A 19933-nucleotide genomic window follows, 5' to 3' on the forward strand; every position below is an offset into this window, starting at 1 on the left:
ATATATATATATATATATATATATATATATATATATATATATATATAAACACATATACATACAGACTTACACATACTCATGTATTCATATATATGTCCAAAAATGAAAAACACTCAAGGCTGTTCATGACATATAATAGTGTTTGATCTCTTTTTTTTCTTTCCAGAGCTGAGGACCGAAACCAGGGCCTTGTGCTTGCTAGGCGAGCGCTCTACAATTGAACTAAATCCTCAACCCCATGTTTGATCTCTTACAGAAAAGAAAATATATGTAATTCTGTGATGTAGCTGTATTTAACAGATATAGAAATATTAAATTCTAGAGTATGACACTGACATTAGAAACATAAACATATATATTAGGATTCCAGATTTGGAATATGCACATATATCTAGCAAGAAAGTCAAGAACTGTGAATGAAATATTAGAATTAAAATCGCTATTATATAAAACTCAGAACTAATATGTGTTTTGTTTTGAGGAAAACAAAACACAAAAATTAGATATAATTATAGATAATATAATGAGAGTAACCTGGAGAGAAAAATAAATTCATGATACTATTCAGAGTTGATGTATAATTTTATAGACAAAATGGGACAAATATACGTAAGAGTGAAAAAAAATCTCTTTTTGCTGGTCTGTTTAAATTTACCAACTTAAAAACTTCATTGGGATCTGGAGATAGATCAGTTAAGATACTGGATTCTTGGTTACTTTTCCAGAGGATCCAGGGTTTTTTTCCCAGCATCCAAATGGGAGCTCACAGCTCTGTGTAACTAGAGTTGTGTGGGATCTGACATCTTCTGACTCTGCAGCACACATGTGGTGTGCATATACACTTGCATGCAAAGCACTTATGCACATAAAATATAAATAAAATTGAATTAATCGAAAGTTGCATGTGAGTGCTGAATATTCAAAAGGCAAAGGTTTGTAAAGCCTTCTATAAGAAGACAGTATTTCCTATCTTTTGGTAGTGGAAATTAATTCTCCGTTCAGGTTGACTAATTACTTTTTATTGAAATTATAAAAAAAAGCACTAGATTTAATTGGCCCACTATCTTAAAGTGTAGATACAAATTAGTAAGCCATCTCCCTGCTGATACAGTGATAGAATTTCAGAATAGATTAAGCGACCTTCTTTTCAGTCTGAACCAGTGTGACATGGTAGAAGTCCCCAGTGCAGCTCTGCTGCTCATCGCAATGTTGAGAATGGTTAAAAATGAGAGAAACTTTAAGAATCTGAATTCAGTCCGTACAATCTGGAGAGGCCATGAGGTCAGTCTGAGCTAGGGTCAAATGTTTTGCACAAAGCATCTATGTGAGGAGAGCCTTCTCACCGGTTGCCTGGTTGGCATGGCTGTTGTCGTGATGCTTGTATATTGCATGGAATATTGAGCAGGATCTCTACGCAGAGGAAAACAATAGGGAACATTTACACTGATACGTGACAGGTACGTTGTGATGGACTGCTAACTGAATGAGGTTATGTTTGTTGTGCGGGTGTCGATAACCACAATTTTTCACGACGATAAGTTTTTTTTTCTTCCTTTTTATTTTTGCTTTTTTTGTGTGAATGTGTTCTACACACTTAGTTTGTAAAAGCAGAATGATTTGCAAACATATTGTGTAGTCTACCTCCCAAAAAGAAACTATTCACAGCCCATGAAATGCCCTGCTTGAGAACCTTAGGCAAAAATCATTCTCTCTCATCTTTTACTTTAAATGTTCCCAATCAACATAGATTTTGTTTGAGCAGAGTTTGCACATGGACTGATTTTGAAATGATGATCATCATCCCAGAACCTTGCTCCAAGCAGCCTGGAGTTTTACTTTCAAGAGCCTCGCTGATCGAAGACTTAGTTTCATTTCCCCTTTGTGCTCATCTATAGATGCAGCCTCATCTGTATCCCATCTCGGTCTGAGTTAAAGCACACATGTCAGATGCTACACCTTCAGTGGAGAAGCTCATTTCCAGTCCCAAATGGGATTTTACTTGAGGAACCCTTGTCTTCTGCTAAGTGCTTTTTCCTCCAGATGTCTGCCTCTCTAAACTCACATCTAGGAGACAGGAATAATTATGTTTTGTTTATTTAATTTTCTCGTGTGCTCTAGCCATATGGACAAATTTAGAGTACTGTTGGCGTTGTTGCCGTAGGTATTTCTATAAACCTAGTGTTTTATTGTGTTCCACATTCACAAAGGAATGTGTTAAGTGTTTTGAATCTCAGGCAATAACTGTGCCAGATTTTGATCTAGATACAGTTAATTTTATTTTCCATTTATGTGCGAGATAGATTTCAAGAACGCTGTGGATAGAGAAATTAACAGAATTTTATTTCCCCTGTCTAAAATGACGTTGTGGTTACATGATAGCTACATGTATTCTCTATTTACCTCAATTTGTCTCTAAGTAATTAGATACATGTAACACACTAAAAATACAGTAGACAATTTTCCATGGTTCTTAGATATTAATGCCAATAGAAAAAGAGTTGTGATTTTAGTGAAGATGTAATTAATTCAAAGTATTTTTGAGTCATGGTTGGTTGAATCTGCCCATGTGGAACTCAGGAAATATGGAGAACAGATTGTTTGCATCTAGGATAACATTACAGCAGTATAAATAATGGAAAAGAATTACCCATACCCCACAGAGAGACACAAATCCTTTAATGGAGATGTAATACAGAGAGAAGTAGATTTTAGATTGTATCAAGCCTTGTGACATATGATTGGCTAATTATTGATAGTGTGAGTATTTATTGAATAGCATAAGCATAAAACAAACTAACTCAGGACTTAAACTTATATTCTGTTTGAAGCTTTTGTGCTATCAGCATAGCACATAAAATGTGCAGCAGCCTAGAGACTCCCATGTCTTCTTTCATTTATCCTCAGACATTACAGCAAAACATTACAGAAGAAGGCTTTAGAATGCAATTTCATGCTATAAATACAGAGGATGATCACAGTATCTCACCATGAATTCATTTTGTAAACAAGCACTATTATTTTCTGGTTATACTTGATGTACACTTCATCCAAATGAATGAATGATGAGTGCTAGAGTTTTACCCACAAACATCAATAGCCCAGGATCTACCTGGTGCCTTCCAAGATGGCACATGTTAGTTCTTTTTCTATCTGCTTCTTCCTCATCATTTCTACTAATGCATGAGCATGCTGTTAATATTCCTAAAGAAAAATTTAAAACTCACATTTCAAAAGTAATATTTCATTCTTGTTTGGCAATCCTTTTAAGCACTTTTGTTACTGAGAGTGTTTTGAGATATCTTAAGTCTAAACCTTGGCTGACTTAGACATTACTTGCTTGAAGGGTTCTTTGCATTTTTTTCTTCTTTATATATTGTGTCAATTTTAAAAAAGAAATAATTGTTTGTTATTTAATCTTAAGTTTATACTCATGAGTGTTTCACCTGACGGTGCTCATTAAATATTTAGTTTTTAATTAAGTCATTTTTCTTAGATGATTTCACACATACATCTATGCATCATAAGCACTGTCACTCTCGTATCTTCTCACATCTCTCCAGCACCCAGTTCACCAGATTCCTCATAAATCTCCCTCACACATTCACATCTATTAATTTTGTTACTCGCCTAGTTCCGCCCGGGACATCTGTGTGACCACGACCTAGGAACTACACATTGGAATCCAGTGCCTCGGGAAAGGATATACACGTAAAAGTACTGACCTAGTAACAGCCACCCACAAAGCATAACTCTTCAGGGTCCACAGCTGAAGAGCAAGGACCTATCCCTTCCCCCTTCCATAACTGATTTTTGATGGCGCCAGTCTGGTGTGGACCCAGTGTAAATAGCCACATATGTTGTGAATTATGATTGCAGAAGTTGTATAAAGTTTACAGAATGACATTTCACAGCTTCCCTACTCTTCAACGTTGCTCGCCCTCTCTTTGATCTTTTTTTTCTGGGGTTTTAGAGGGATGGTGTGAATGCCTTACTCAGTTCAGCTCACAGCCACAGCCACACTTCTGCATTTCGGGCAGCCACGAGTCTGTATTTACTTCCATTCAGTGAAAGGGAAGGCTCCACTGATAGAGCCAAGAATAAATTTTGTATTGCCTCACTCTGTATTCTCCTTCAACACAACATCCTCACCACTTTCTATTTTTTTTATCATAATAGTTCAAAAATCTTGGTAAGCAGCGTGTTACTGACTGAGCACCTGCCCTCTAAATGTTTTTTAAAGTAAATTGAGCGTGCATATGTGTGCGAGCATATGTGTGTGCGTGCATATGTGTGCGCATGTGCAGGTGACTAGAGAGGCAAGAAGAGAGTATCAGTCAGATCCCTTGAAGCTAGAGGTATGGGAAGTTTAGAGCTGATGTGTAAAATAGTGTGCTGGGAACTGAACCCATGTCCTGTGCAAGATCAGCAAGCACTCTTAACCAGCAAACTACCTCTCCAGACACTCTAATAGATTTTGCATGAAGTTCTAAGGCTTATGTTTTACATAGCTTTGTTGTAAATACAGAAGGCCACACTTTTCTCTGTATTCTAATATGAGTAAAAGGAGAGCGGTTGAAATTTTATTTCCGTTTTCATCTTGTTACTCTCCATGTTGCCCCTAAATACTTCAAAAATTTTGCCAAATATATAAATGACAAACATAGGTGATTTAAAAGAAATTTAGAACATTGGATTGTCCTTATGGCATCTTAAAGTCAAATATTACTAACAAATCAAATGTGTGAGACAGTATGAACAGAAATATAAGGACAAGGAAAAATAGATACAGAGGTAGAATGTTCGGTGTGTGCAAAGTTCATGAATGATTTCAAAATTCTCAGTATAAATAAGCAGTTTGATATGGAGAATTGTACAAACTTGGATGTTAGATCACAGATGAATAGAAGCATGGATAATTACTGGGTAATTACTGACATTCCTAAGAAATAATAGTTGTGGAATTTCCACAGTAACATGAATTATTTTATGCTATATTTTAAAACCTACAACTGGGTAAGCAGGTGGTATCGCATGCAAATTTTTAGATATCATATAATGTATTATGTATAATTCTCCAGGATAGCTATATTTATAGGCATTATAAATGTAAAATGATCATTTTATATTAAATTATATTAATTTATATTAATTAAAAATGGTCATTTCATGGATATCTTACCTGTAGCTGAATATTAAACCATATCAACATGTACACACATATGTGAGAATAATTTTTAGGCAGGTGAATACCATATTTGAAATTATATTTTGTTTCTTCAAAATATTGTTTTATCACAGAAAGTATATCAGGTTGAAATATTCAGATTCCCTTGAACCTTGAAAAATATGTTAATGATACTTTAACATATTTTAAAGTTTACTTTAAACCATTTACTAATCGATGTAAGAGCACCTACCTAGGCATTTTATGGTATTATATTTATTTTAAAATTAAAATATACATGGGAGGAGAAGAAGGAGGGAAGGCAAGATTGGGAGGGGATGAAGGAGGGGGCTATAGCTGGGATACAAAGTGAATAAATTGTAATAAAAATTAATAAAAAAGAATATAAAAATTAAACTATAAAAACACAAAGAAAATGTACTTAGAAATAGTAGCAATGGAAGTCTTTTTAGCCTTTTATTGATTCTTTGTAAGTTTCATATCATGCACTCCAGTCCCAATCATTTCCCTGTCTCTTTGTATTCACCCTCTGCCAGTGAAACCTACCCCCAAAAGAAAAAAACAAAAAACAAAAACAAAGAAACAAACAAACAAAAAAAAAAAAAAAAAAAAAAAACAAAGCATAGAAAGCATCTCATTGTGGAATCTATCATGTGTCACAGTGTATCACACAGTATACACTTTTATTCACCCAACTTTACTTCTAAATGATCTTTGCAATGACCCATTAGTCTGGTTCCTAGCCCCTGGCTTCTGCTACACTATCAATACTGTATCCTCACTAGGACTCCTCTAGGATATGCTGTAGTTACCCTGTGTCATGGAGATCCTGCATCTTACATCAGCAGGACCTGCCCTTTCACATACTCCAACAGTTTATAGATGCTTTAGATGTTGGCATGAGCCAACTCGAAGGCCTGGTTTGGTAGCTGAGTTGGTCAGTCCAAAGTCTCTGCTCTCTGTCTCTGCACCACCAGACCAAGCTCTCCAGCGCTGCCCCGACTTGCTCACCCAGTGCAACCTGCAGCACACAGGGTCAGCTCTCAGATACTCATACCCTCCAGGCTCACCTCACTCATGCCACCAGAGCCAGCTCCACTATGGTGCCTAGTCAGGGCATGGTGCACTCTCTCCTGAGTGCTGCAGCTGGCAAGTGGCGGGCCAGCTCTCCTGCTCTTTTCAAGTCTATTTTAAGGGGACTCTATTTACACAGCTTTTCATGACTTCAATGAATAAAAGTGTAAAAGGGTTTGGTGGATTTTTCTTCCGAAATTATATTCCATGCACCATTACTTGAATAGTTTGAATAGTTTGAAATTCTAAATATATAAATTATGCATTTCCTGCACAGAATAATTGTGAGGTCTTTGCCCGCATGAGTGGCAGCAGTAGACATCACTAAATGCTGGGCGAATGTCCTGAAGATAATTCAGGGTCACAATTCTGATCAAACACTTCACTGTGCTGTAACAGGGAGAGGGGTGGCCCTGTGCTGACATAAGCAGGGAAGCTCATGTATAAACAAAAAGATCTCCAGTATCATCACATTCTGTCTCCTCTTTGATTTTCTGTCCTTGTGCTCAGACTAACATGCCTCCTGTGTACTTCCAACCGATTTACTGCAAACTGGGGCATGAAATTCAAGCAACTAAACTTATGTGCAAAGTGGAAGAGAAGATTTATGCTATATTTTATGAGTGGGTTTCTAGAATTGTGTGAGTTTCTTACAATCTTTCCAATATTTATTTATTGAATTGCTCAAATTTTTACATAGTCTGTTTGCATATCACAGGAGTCTTATCAACACTTGTAATAATGATTTAAGGAAGCACATTGAAATTGTATTTAAATTAATTTAAACCTTGAAAACAGCTAGTGTCCAAAGAATTAAATGTGAAAAAACTTAGACATGGTAGTTATAGTTTTTATGTACACTTCTATTAAGTATTAGGTAAAAGTAAATAATATGTATGGATGCTAAAAACCTTCTAGGAGAGTTTTCGGCCCTTGGCAGAGTAAACTCTGTATCCTTCATAAAGACCGTATTGTATTCTTGGCTAGCCAGGAATCAGGTAGCTGTCGGAAGTCAGTTTACAGACACATGTGGCAACTCTGAAGAGTTCTGATGTTGATCATCTGGATAAGAGACTTTTGAAGAAGTGGCTACAAATGGGTAACTGTAAAAAAGAAAAAATGCTAAAGGAAAAGCACCGTTAACAACATCTGATGGTTGTCTTTCACATAACGAAAGTCATTTGTGGGAGACAGATTGCACACCCTCCTCTCAGCTCTCTAGTGGTGAAATGAGGCTGATGTGCAGCAAGAAAGGGGAGGAGACATGAAGAATGGCCTAATAGCTACCAATTGCCAAAACTGTAACAGAGTGCCAAAGAAATAGTGCATGCCTGTTAATAAGAGAGATAAGAAAGGAAGAAAAAGTAAAAGATGAAGCGAGAAAGATACAGACAGCTTAAGAACAGCCTTACAGGCTAGTTGTATCTGAGGAAGCATTTTGCTACTGAGGCTATCTGGACTTTGTGTGGACTTTGTTGGGAAGACAAATACAGTGTTCTTGTTTCCCCAAAGGAGCTGATTAGGCCTTTAGTGACTGTCTCAGGACAACTAAATTTGCTAAGTTTGTATTGCGTGCAATATGTAATATATTTAATAATACTTATTTTATTTGACTGAATATATTCTTCTAGTCATGTTAATGAATTTTGGAAGATGACTTTTAATAGCTCCAGTGTTTGGTGTATGAGATACTTTTAACTTTTTTTTTTCTGAAACACTTTAAAGTAATTTGAAACATTGTAGCAGTTCATACCTTAATATTATAGTCAAGTCTAAACATTATAGAAATCCTCCTATTGAATAAGCAACAATAACTGTGTGGTATCCAGTTTGTGTTCAGTCTTTCTGTTTGCAGCCCAAATGTGTTGTGTGGATTTGATATTTTCCTGAAACCTAGGTACAAACTATCTTCACATATAACTTTTTTATATAAAAACTACTCGAGTATTTGAGAGTCCATCTTTTTAAGTAAATAGTGACATTAGAAAAGCTTTAGATCTTTATTTTCCACGGAGACATACATAGGATTTTTTTTAAATAAAGAATTGTACAATTTGAGTAAGCATGCACATAAAAGAAATCATTAATACCAGAAAGTAGAGTAAGGATGCAAATACATGGGATGAGATGGACACACAGTGAAATGGGACAGATGACATAGACAGGGTTTGTTCTTTGCAGAGTAGAATAATAAAGTCGAGTAGTTTTCATGAGAATTCTACCCACTGTGGAAAACGTACTCTGAGAAACATCAGTCAAAACTGCAAATTTGTTTGGCTACATTTGCTTTTCTTTATCCTGTGCTTTGATGTTTCTAGAAAGGTAGACACTCAACCCAGTCTAGGAAGGAAGGCAGGCAGCTGCGGAGATTGCACAGGGAAAATTGGTTCTGATATGTACTTGTGTGTTAAAGAATATCTCCAATGACAGTGTGGATGTGTTGGTGCATTTCGGATGATACTGCTCATGTTTGTCAGTATGGCAATAGAACAAGAATTCCTGTCTACACTTTATGGTTCGAATCCTGGTCCATACATTGCCTCATGCTAGACACTGTACTAAATCGCATGCTCTCCCAGAAGTACTTATTTTCACCATGTGTAAACTGAGATAACCATATCACTTACCTCATGGGGCTTTTATGAAGATGGAATCTCAAACAAATAAATGATACCTAGAGAGAGTTTGGGACAAGTCGCACATAGCTATTGTCATTGTCTTTAGTTTCAACTTTCTAAATCAATAGATATACAATGCAACATCATTCGTGTGGCAGGAATCCCACAAAGCTATTTGTGCCAGCATTCTGCTTTATAGATATTAAGCCTAGTCATGTAGATATCTGGCTATTTATGTCAGGGTTTATACTTAACTTTATTTGTCTTAAGCTTCATTCTTGTTTTTATCATACCTTGCACAATACAAAATTATCCAAGAAGCATTTTTATCTGGAATCCTCAACATCAAGTATTCTCTTGGGTTTGACTTTTAAATTTTCCCAGTGATTGAAATTGATTGATGGCATTTAATAAATTATTCATAGATCCACTTAAACCCTTCAGTAAAGGTGTCAGACTGTAATTTAATGTTTCATTATTGTTGCTGTCCTGTGCAAAGTAAAACTAGAATCCTCCAGAACTTTGAGTTTTCTAAGCACTTGATCAACTTCTGACTCTCCTCCTGTCAGATCTGAATGTCCATTGATTGTTAACTCCCCATGTGTGTTGGGACTATGTAAGATGCAACCTATGTGTTTTCTAGCTGTGACAGCTTCTACTGTGATGTTGTTCAATAATCCACTGTGATCCCTCAAGAAGAGGGTGAATGTTATAACTATTGTCATTTTGTTTCTGGGGAAACTTATACTCTGGAATTATGGACTTCCTGGAGAGCTATGGGAGATCAGGGACATTCTTAGGAATAGAAACTGGAATATCCTAGACTACATCACCACATCAATATTTTACATTGTCATTAGTGAATAACTTTCCATAATAATCTGCTGTAGACTTCCGCATTATGAGTTATACTAGCTGTCAGTGTCTTATTGGTATTATTGCTATGACAAAACACGTCATGAACTCAGTGGCAGGCTCTCTGATTAACTTTCCCTGGGGAGTGTAGTCTTGCCAGACTCCAGAGGAAGACAGTGCAACCAGTCCTGATGAGACCTGATAGGCTAGGGTCAGATGGAAGGGGAGACGACCTCCACTATCAGTGAACTAGGGGAGGGCTATGGAGGGAGAAGAGGGAGGGTGGGATTGGGAGGAGATGAGAGAGGGGGCCACAGCCAGGATATATATTGAATAAATTGTAATAAATGATAATAAGACAAAGAATGTGAAAATAGTAACCTGGGAAGGAACCGGGTTTATTTCATCACATGCTTGCTGTTAACAGCCCATTACTGAGGGAAATCAGGGAAGAAACTCAAGCGAGGCCAGAACCGAGAGACAAGTACTAAAGAGTCAGTGGAGGAGTACCGCGTTACTGGCTTGCTCTTTAGAGATTGCTCAGTGTGCTTTTTATTCAAAGCAGGACCAACTGCCCAGGGTTTGCAGCGTTCACTGAGCGCTGGGCCCTCCTACTTCAATCATTAATCAAGAAAATACCTCATAAATTCGCCTGCATGGCATTGTGATGGAAGCATTTTCTTGACTGAGAATCTCTCTTCCCAAATGACGTTAGCTTGTGTCAAACGGCCAAATGATGATGATGATGATGATGATGATGATGACAGCGATGATGATAGTAAACAACTTAAAATCCAAGCACAGCCAGAAACACAGATTCATTACCTCTCAGATGTAGGAAGTAAAAAGATGCCTCTGTTGAACATTCAAGTGCAGTTATTAGTACTTGAATGTATAAACATTTTATGAGAGGAGAAAAATAATGACCAATCTTCAAGACAGATAAAACCCATTTCTATTTCCAAGCTCGTTTAACGGGTTGATAGCTTACAATTTACTTTACATACTCACGTGTTACATTTGATTCAGGAGGTAGTGAGCTGTGTTCATTTATGTGCCTTGCCATATGCCAGGGGCAGTAAAAGTGGCTCTGCTTATAACACTGCATAGGACACATTTCCCCAGAGAAAAAGAAAAGGGGGGTGGGGTGGGCGAAACTACTTTCAGTGCTAAGAGAGAGAAGTGGTAGAGCTCACTAATTAAAAATCTAGCCTCTGGGCGGGAGAGATGGTTCAGTGGTTAAGAGTAGGCACTGGACCTGAGAGGACTGAAGTTTGGTTCCCAAATGTCCATCACCACAGCTCCAGGGGGACTTTCACCTTTGGCCCTCACAGCCACTGCCACCCCTGTGCTCATAAACACACACACAAACACGCACACACACTTGTTCGCTCTCTCTCTCTGTTTCTCTCTCCCTCTCTTTCTGTCTTACAGACATACACACAGACACATGTACATAACTAAAAATAGAATAAATCTTTCTTTTTTAAATTCTAGCATCAGGAAGCTTAACCTTAGTCTTCAATAAAGGTGCGCTAGAAATATGAATACACAATGATAATTTTTTGAAAAAGAAATACTTATCACTTGTTGAACATTTAATACATGCCGGGCTTATGCTGAGAAATTTGAAAGAAACTTCACACCACAAAGCCTTATTGGTTGCGTTTGCTACGTTAGCAATAAGGCAAGGTATCCTAATCCTGAGAGCTTAAGTGACGCCATGTTGAGATCCTTGGTTCCATCAATAATAGGCTAATAATACTAATAAGTTAATAATAAATGAGAGACAGTCCACATTGATTCTTTTATTTATATTTTTGTCTATGTTTTCTACTTACCATTATTCCATTTTTTTAAAGATGGGGACTCTGAATGTAACCCTTACTAGCTTAGAATACACTATGTCGCCCAGACTGGCCTCAAACTATAGGAGACCACCCTGCCTCTGCCTCTTGATTAAAGGGATTAAAGGTGTGAACCACCGTCATGAGCCTATTTTCTTTATTTAATATAGTTAAGCGTTTTGGCATTACACACTACTGATCCATTGAGAAGTGTTTTTACTATCTTGAACCTAATATTCATAAAATCACAAAGCTTTCTGATATTTCTTTCCCATCTATACATGCCCATTCACTAGAATCCATAAATAATTGCAGATATCATATTTTTCATATGCCTAGTGAGAAATTTCAAAATGCCTGTTTTATCTCTTTCAAAACACCACCCTTTTCACCTATGACTAGAAAATATCTGAAATTCTAGTGTGTGTTAACATATATGGGTGTGAATGTTTGTGTGTGCAGGTGTCTATGTATCTATTCATGTGTATATATTTTGACTCTCTTTGTGTGTATATGCATGGGTCTGTGTATGTATCTTTGTGTGTGTAGTTGCAAACGAGTCTGCATGTCTATTTGGGTGTGTTTGTATGTGTGTGTGTCTGTGTACATCTTAAAAAGTTTCACAACATAACTGCAAAGACAGCTTCATGAAATTTTATGATCTTTAAAGTATCAAATCATTTTTTTTCTAGATTTTTTTTTTCTATTTCACAAAACCTACAGTTTCCAGGCACTGAGGCTGAAAGTGTAGGGGTGTTAGAGTTTACATGGTTTCCTACCAAAGCTTCAATTCAGATGCAACGGGAAGATGTGATTTGCATGCTGTTAGGAATGTAGCATATCCACGGAGTGCTATCATGCCAAAGCAGATAATGTTTGCTGCTCGACCAGAACCTTAGGCCTGGTATGCTAATAAAGGAGAGCGTCCTCCACAAATCCTTCCCCGCACTCTTCTTCTTTCATGGCAACAATGCATATGCTAATATGGATCTTACTATTTTCACGTATGAAATATACACACCATCAATGAGTTTGTATAAGCTTATGTTGTAATTGTTTAAGAAGTTTTTAACAAGTGTTTGTTTAAGGAGCAATCTGTATATATATATATATATATATATAGACAGACAAGTAGGCGGTGTTGTTTCAAGTGAAGTTTAACTTCATTGTTGATGTTCTATTAATATAAGTAAAAGTATATGAGTTTTTAACAAATGTGACGCTTCAGATTCTATTTTAATTAAATTAAAATTTTGGTATGTCATAAATTTGCCCAATATCAAGTTATTTTATAGAGGAAAACTAAAATATCAGACACCTTCCTAATCTAAAATATCAGTCTAACTTTCTAATCTCAAATGTAATCCTGGAGTTTGAAACCAAATATTTAAAATTTGTGTGGCTTTTCCCATTTGAATCAAGTGGGGAAGTTTTGATTGGGTGACTTAAGCTTAGGTTTCTTGATTTTAAATGAAATGTTTGTATTAATGTCCTGTAGTGGCTACTTTTTTCCTGAGATGCTGACTCTGTCGAGGTATGACTCTAAGTTGAATTATCACATTGTAGGCTAAGATGACCCAATTGCCTGAGGCAGAAAAGGAAAAGATTGCTGAGCAAGTAGCAGATTTCAAGAAGGTGAAGAGCAAGTTGGATGCTGAGATCGAGATATGGGATGACACAAGCAATGACATCATTGTTCTCGCCAAGAAGATGTGCATGATCATGATGGAGATGACAGACTTCACAAGGTAACTGCACGGGGAGCGACGTGTGATAACCGATGGTGGCTCCATGTTTGTCACGTTCCTGAAATTTCCAAGTTTCTCCGAGTGGCAAGGGAAATGTAAATATAGAATTAGGAAGGTATGAGTGTGCAGTGCCAGGACTGTGGCAAAGAGAAGCAACATTTCTTATGAAGCCATTATTTCGTGCTCTTGCACCTCCACATTTTGAGGCAGGGATTACACTGTATCAAGAACACACTATCTGTCCACAGAAATTGGTAACTAGGGCATATTCACTCTGAAGCTCTCAACGGGCTGATACCTATTGCCACATCATCAGGGTTTGTGGCCTGTGGCGTTTCTGAGACTGCAAATCAGTATACTTGAAACCCCAATGAATAATGACAGCTATGGAGGAGTTGTGCCTAGCGTGATATTCTAGAAGCAATATATATGTTTAAAAATATTCTTGAGACTTTGTGGTAGGCCAGTCAGACTGGCCTTACTCTCTGTAGAGTTACCATGGCACTGGAACCCTGTACATGTATCCTGAAAACTGAAAGGACTTCAAGGACCTCATCCCTTATTTCTGCCTGCAATACTGGGGCCCAGGTCCTATGACTTCTGGATGCTCACTTGAAAATGAGAATTCCCCAGCAAGTGAAAACCTTACATTGCGTCACCAATCTGTTGTAGCTCTATGAAAAGGTTTCAAAGCTTTGTTTTCTCCATTTCATGGTCCTAACTGCTTGTTCCTTTACCTTCATTAATTAACCCCAGATCATTGCGGTGATGGGCTTGGGGACGTGTCCTCAATGAAGAAGCCCTCTCTGTGACACTGACCTGTTCTGGTGGCACTTTGGTGAAGATTCAGGTTCCTGCACTGTTCCAAGCATGGTTTTGTGGAACATTCCCTTAGTCTTTCATGAGCTGAAATCTACTTACTGGAATATTCCAGTGAGTGGGCTCTTGCCAGTGTCACTCTGTGCAACCTATGACATCAGTTCTATGTTTGGATCTTCCTAGGCCCTAACATGCCTTGCCACTGAGTCTGGGTTGAAAGGTAGACTATGAATTCTATGCATACAGAAACTGGATCCTGTGAGGAGACCCAGGCCCCGATCCCGGAACACATCTCTTGGGAGGGAGCTTTGCAGTGTGTGAGCAAGCCTTCAATAGAGGCAAAATCTTTAAGAGAATATCTCTTGCAATTGCCTAGCTGCCTACACCCACCCTTTAAGGAAAATGATGTCATTAAGGGAAACAGAATGTTGAAAAACAGGTTGTGAATGTCTTTATATAATTAAGCAATGAGCAGTAAGATGTGTAATGCTTCTCTTACCGGTTGCTGAAGAATATAAAACTGAAAGCAATTTATATAGTCTTCATGTAGCCACAAGAACAGAAGACTACTCTGTGACAGACATGTCACATGTAGGAAACTATTGTATGAGGATGCACTACACACAAAACAGGTGTTATGATGGGCTAATGAATATATGCAAATATAAACCATAACTAATTGGTAACACACATTGGATTTCAGAGTGAAAACTGAGAAAAAGTTTTCAAATGTTACACACAAGTAGTAAGAGATCTGAAAATTCTGTTTCAAAGAAAGGTTGTAAACAATATGAAAATGAAAAGATAACATTGTAAACCTTTGTTACAAGGACAAGCTACTGTGTGTGAAACTTTTTATATAAATGACTGAAGGAATGTGTACATTAATCCCTACTTTTAGGACTTGGCTAGTAAATATTTAAAGATATTCAATGAAAAAATAAGTGAGATAAGTGTACAATTCTTCAAAACATTTTTTAAAAGCCAACATAGAAAGTAGACGCCTTAATTTGGAATGCTGTTTGTGCCAAAAGCCTTTGTGTGCTTTGTCATCTATGGACCCTGTGTCTGTATCTATAGTTCACCTCAGGGAATGTATTCGAAAAAGATATCTGAAATAAGACTATTTAAAATATAGTTCAACCAGACAGTGACTCCCTTCTCCCAGCAAGGGGCAGTGACGTACTTATGTGACAGTAACCATATAGCATGCTCTACGGTGTCTTGTATGTAAAACTAGGATGAGAAGCTTTAAAAATTAAAGTCAATTTTTTAAAAGGATTTTAATGGAATGTAGACTGTTCAATAGAACAAAAAAGAACTCTGACCTACATTGTATGAAACAATACCTGCGGCACTTCTATTCTTGTTCACACTTTGTTTTTATTTCGCATAGAAATTATCCTCTAAAACAGAATTTGATTCCATCTTGCATTCCACTGAAAGAAAATCCACCTTTCACAGCTAAAATAGAGAGAAGATGTCACTCCAAACTTCATTGAAAAATAAGAAAATTAAACTTATATTATACATAGTGTTTCATTATGAAAGTCTTTTAGTTATCAGTTTCTATTTTTCCCATTTAAGCTCTTGGCAGTTTTTTTTTTTTTTCCAGTCAGAGCCTGTAGCTTGATAATACCCTTTTATTCCTTTTCATGCCCAGGATAATTGAGTGTGGGTCTACACTTCGCTGTCTGCAGGCAGAAATTCTAACACTCTCTTTGTCTCAGTATCATAGTCTCTCTCTCTCTCTCTCTGTCTTTCTATGTCTTTTGTCTCATGTATTCCGCTTCTCCCAGTTCTTCCATTTCCCCCAGTCAGTGAACATACACATCTATACAATATAGATATGTATATGGTTTTCTATAGAAAAAAATACTATTCCATAGTATTTAACAATAATATTTTTGCCAATTTCATCTTGAATAACTATCATGATATAAGTGTTATAAAATTTGCTGATCCTGTATGAAATTATATAATCATATTTGAAAAATAGTTTATTAAAGCTAACTTCCTTTTTCCTTTTTATTTTGATTATTTTTATTAATTACAATGTATTCACTTTGTATCCCCGCTGTACCTCCCTCCCCCCTCCCCTCCAAATTCCACCCTCCCTCTTCTTCACTGGTATCCTTCCCCCAGTCCAGTGATAAGGGAGGTCCTCCTCCCATTCCCTCTGATCCTAGTCAATTAGGTATCATAAGGAGTGGATGCATTGTCTTCTTCTGTGGCCTGGTAAGGCTGCTCTCCTCTCCGGGGGAGGTGATCAAAAAGTAGGCCAATCAGTACATGTCAGAGGCAGTCCTTATCCCCATTACTCCGGAACACACTTGGACACTGAACTGCACCTCTGTGCACTGGTTTCAGGCTATCTCTATGAGTAGTCTTTGGCTGGAGTATCAGTTTCAGAAAAGACCCCTGTACCCAGACTTTTAGGATCTGTTGCTGACCTTGTGGAGCTCCTGTCCTCTCCAGATCTTACTATCTTCCACTTCTTTCCCTGCACTCTTCCCAAAGAGTCATAAGTTTCAGCATCTGCTTTGATACCCTGCAGGGCAGAGCCTTTCAGAAACCTTCTATGGTAGGCTCCTGTCCTGGTCCCTGTTTTCTCCCTCCTCCAATTTTCATAGTCTTTGCCTTTTTGAATGGGGATTGAACATCTTAGCCAGAGTCCTCCTGCCTGATAAGCTTCTTTAGGTGTATAGATTTTAGTATGCTTATCCTATATTATATATCTAATATCCACTTATGAGTGAGTATATACCCTATGTGTCTTTGTGCTTCTGGGATAACTCACTCAGGATGATCTTTTCCAGGTCCCAACATTTACCTGCAAATTTCATGATTTCCATTTTTTTTTTTATCGTTGAGTAATATTTCATTGTGTAGATGTACCACAATTTCATTGAGGGGCATCTGTGCTGTTTCCAACTTCTGGCTATTATAAATAAAGCTGCTACAATCATGGTTGAGCAGATGTCCTTGTTGTATACTTGAGCGTCTTTTGGATATATGCCGAGGAGTTCTATAGCTGGATCTTGAGGAAGTGCTATTCCTAATTGTCTGAGATAGCACCAGATTAATTTCCACGTATGGAAAAAATTTCAAGTCTCTGAAGAAATAATTAGAAGAAGATATCAGAAGATGGAAAAATCTCCCATGCTCATGGCTTGGCAGGATTAGCATAGTAAAAATGGCCATCTTAGCAAAAAGAATCTACAGATTCAATGCAATTCCCATCAAGTTACCAACTCAGTTCTTTACAGACCTTGAAAGAAAAATTCTCAACTTCATATGGAATAACAAGATACCCCGAATTGCTAAAACAATTCTCTACAATAAAAGATCTTCTGGAGGTATCTCCATCCATGATCTCAAGCTGTACTATAGAGGAACAGTAATAAAAACTTCATGGTACTGGCATAGAAACAGAAGGTGGATCAATAGAAGGAATAGAAGACCCAAAAATAATCCCACAGACCTATCAATACTTGATTTTTGACAAAGAAGCCAAAACCATTCAATGGAAAAAAAGACAACATCTTCAAGAAATGGTATTGATCCAACTGGATGTCTACATGCAGAAAAATGAAACTAGACCCATATTTTTCACCCCGCACAAAACTAAACTCCAAGTGGATCAACGACCTCAATATAAAATCAGATACACTAAATTGGTCAGAAGAAAAAGGGGAGAAGATCTTGGAACTCATTGGCACAGGAGACAACTTCCTGAACAGAACACCACCAACAGCACAGGTTCTAAGAGCAACAATCAATAAATGGGACCTCATGAAACTGAAAAGCTTCTGTAAAGCAAAGGGCACTGTTGTCATAACAAAATAACTGCCTACATAATGAGAAAGGATCTTCACTAACCCTCTATCTGACTGAAGGCTAATATCCAGTATATATAAAGAACTTAAGAAGTTAAACAGCAACAAATCAAGTAATCCAATAAAAAAAATGGGGTACAGAGCTAAACAGAATTCTCAATAGAGTAATATTGAATGGCAGAGAAACACTTAAAGGAATGTTCAACGTCCTTAGTCATCAGGGAAATGCAAATCAAAACGACCCTGAGATTTCACCTTACACCCATCAGAATGGCTAAGATGAATAACTCAAGTGACAACACATGCTGGAGAGGATGTGGAGAAAGGGGAACCCTCCTCCACTGCTGGTAGGAATGTAAACTTATACAACCATTTTGAAAAATTGTTGTTTTTTGTTTTTGTTTTTGTTTTTGTTTTTAATTTAGTTTGGATGGGCCCCTAAGCTAGCAGTAGTTAACTGATTTTCAATTATTTCAGACAAACTTTCTCAAAATTAGGAGGTAATTCATTCTTAACCATGCAAAGTACCTTTTTTTGTCACATAGAATTTCACCTTTATCACATGTACAAAAAAGTGTGTATTTAAAACTACCAAGTAAAATATTGTCTTAGTCCATGTTCTATTGCTATGAAGAGAGTGCATGACCATGTAAACTCTTATAAAAGAAAGCATGTAATTGGGGATTGCTTACCGTTTCAGAGGTTTATCCTTTATCTTCATGGCAGGAAGCGTGGCAGCATGCAGGCAGACATGGTGCTCGAAAAGAAGCTGAAATTTTTACATCCGGATCTGAAGGTAGTAAGAGGAAAGAAACTCTAGGCTTGTTGTGGGCTTTTGAAATCTCAAATGCGAATTCCATTGTCATGATTCTACGAACAAGGCAATACTACCCAATCTTTTCAAATAGTGTCACTTCCTGTGGGGCATGCACTCAAATCTATGAGCTTATGGAGCCATTATCATTCAAACCACCACAAATATGTTCTTTAGATTTCATTGAAACAGCAGCCTGTCTTTGACATTAGCACAAGTCCAGAGAACAGGAGGGATTGAGATAATAAAAACACTTACTTGTGAGAGTATTGATGAAATGACAATAGATAAAGCACACAAGGAAACATGCCCCAAGGAGAACGGTGCTGCAGTGTTGAACATAATGCTGGGTCCTGGTGCTTCATTGCATTGATGATTAGAAACATAAAATCAATCAATAAATGGGACCTCATGAAACTGAAAAGCTTTTGTAAAGCAAAGGACACTTTTGTCAGAACAAAACAACTGCCTACAGACTGGGAAAGGATCTTCACCAACCTTATTTCTGACAGAGGGATAATGTCCAGAATATATAAAGAACTCAAGAAGTTAAAAAGCAAAGACTCAAGTAATCCATTTAAAAAATCTGGTACAGAGTAAACAAAGAATTTTCAATAGAGGAATATCGAATGGTAGAGAAACACTTAAAGAAATGCTCAATGTCCTTTGTCATCAGGGAAATGCAAATCAAAAGGGTATAAGGTGAGATTCCATGAAATCTTACCTTATACCCATCAGAATGGCTAAGATGAATAACTCAAGTGACAACACATGCTGGAGAGGTTGTAGAGAAAGGGGAACCCTCTTCCATTGCTGGTGGGAATGTAAACTTGTACAACCACTTTGGAAATCAGTCTGACACTTTCTCAGACAATTAGGAATAGTGCTTCCTCAAGATCCTGCTATACCACTCCTAGGCACATATCCAAAACATGCTCAAATATACAACAAGGACATTGGCTCATCCATGTTCATAGTGCTCTTATTTGTGATAGCCAGAATCTGGAAAAAACCCAGATGTCCCTCAATGGAGCAATGGATACAGAAATTGTGATACATTTACACAATGGAATGCTACTCAGCAATTAAAAACAAGGAAATCATGAAATTTGCAGATAAATGGTGGGAACTAGA

General features: G+C 37.3%; 1 protein-coding gene across 1 annotated transcript in view; it reads left to right on the plus strand.

The window, feature by feature from the left end:
* Positions 1-19933, plus strand: part of Ctnna3 (catenin alpha 3) — a 1637506-nt gene that overhangs the window by 1506852 nt on the left and 110721 nt on the right. Inside the window, exon 14 of the mRNA XM_055598913.1 lies at positions 13146-13327. Within this exon, the coding sequence (XP_055454888.1) occupies positions 13146-13327 (182 nt within the window). The remainder of the gene's footprint in view (positions 1-13145; positions 13328-19933) is intronic.

This window comes from Psammomys obesus, unplaced genomic scaffold (genome assembly GCF_907164565.1).
Source record: "Psammomys obesus unplaced genomic scaffold, mPsaObe1.curated_primary_1811, whole genome shotgun sequence".
NCBI lineage: Eukaryota > Metazoa > Chordata > Mammalia > Rodentia > Muridae > Psammomys > Psammomys obesus.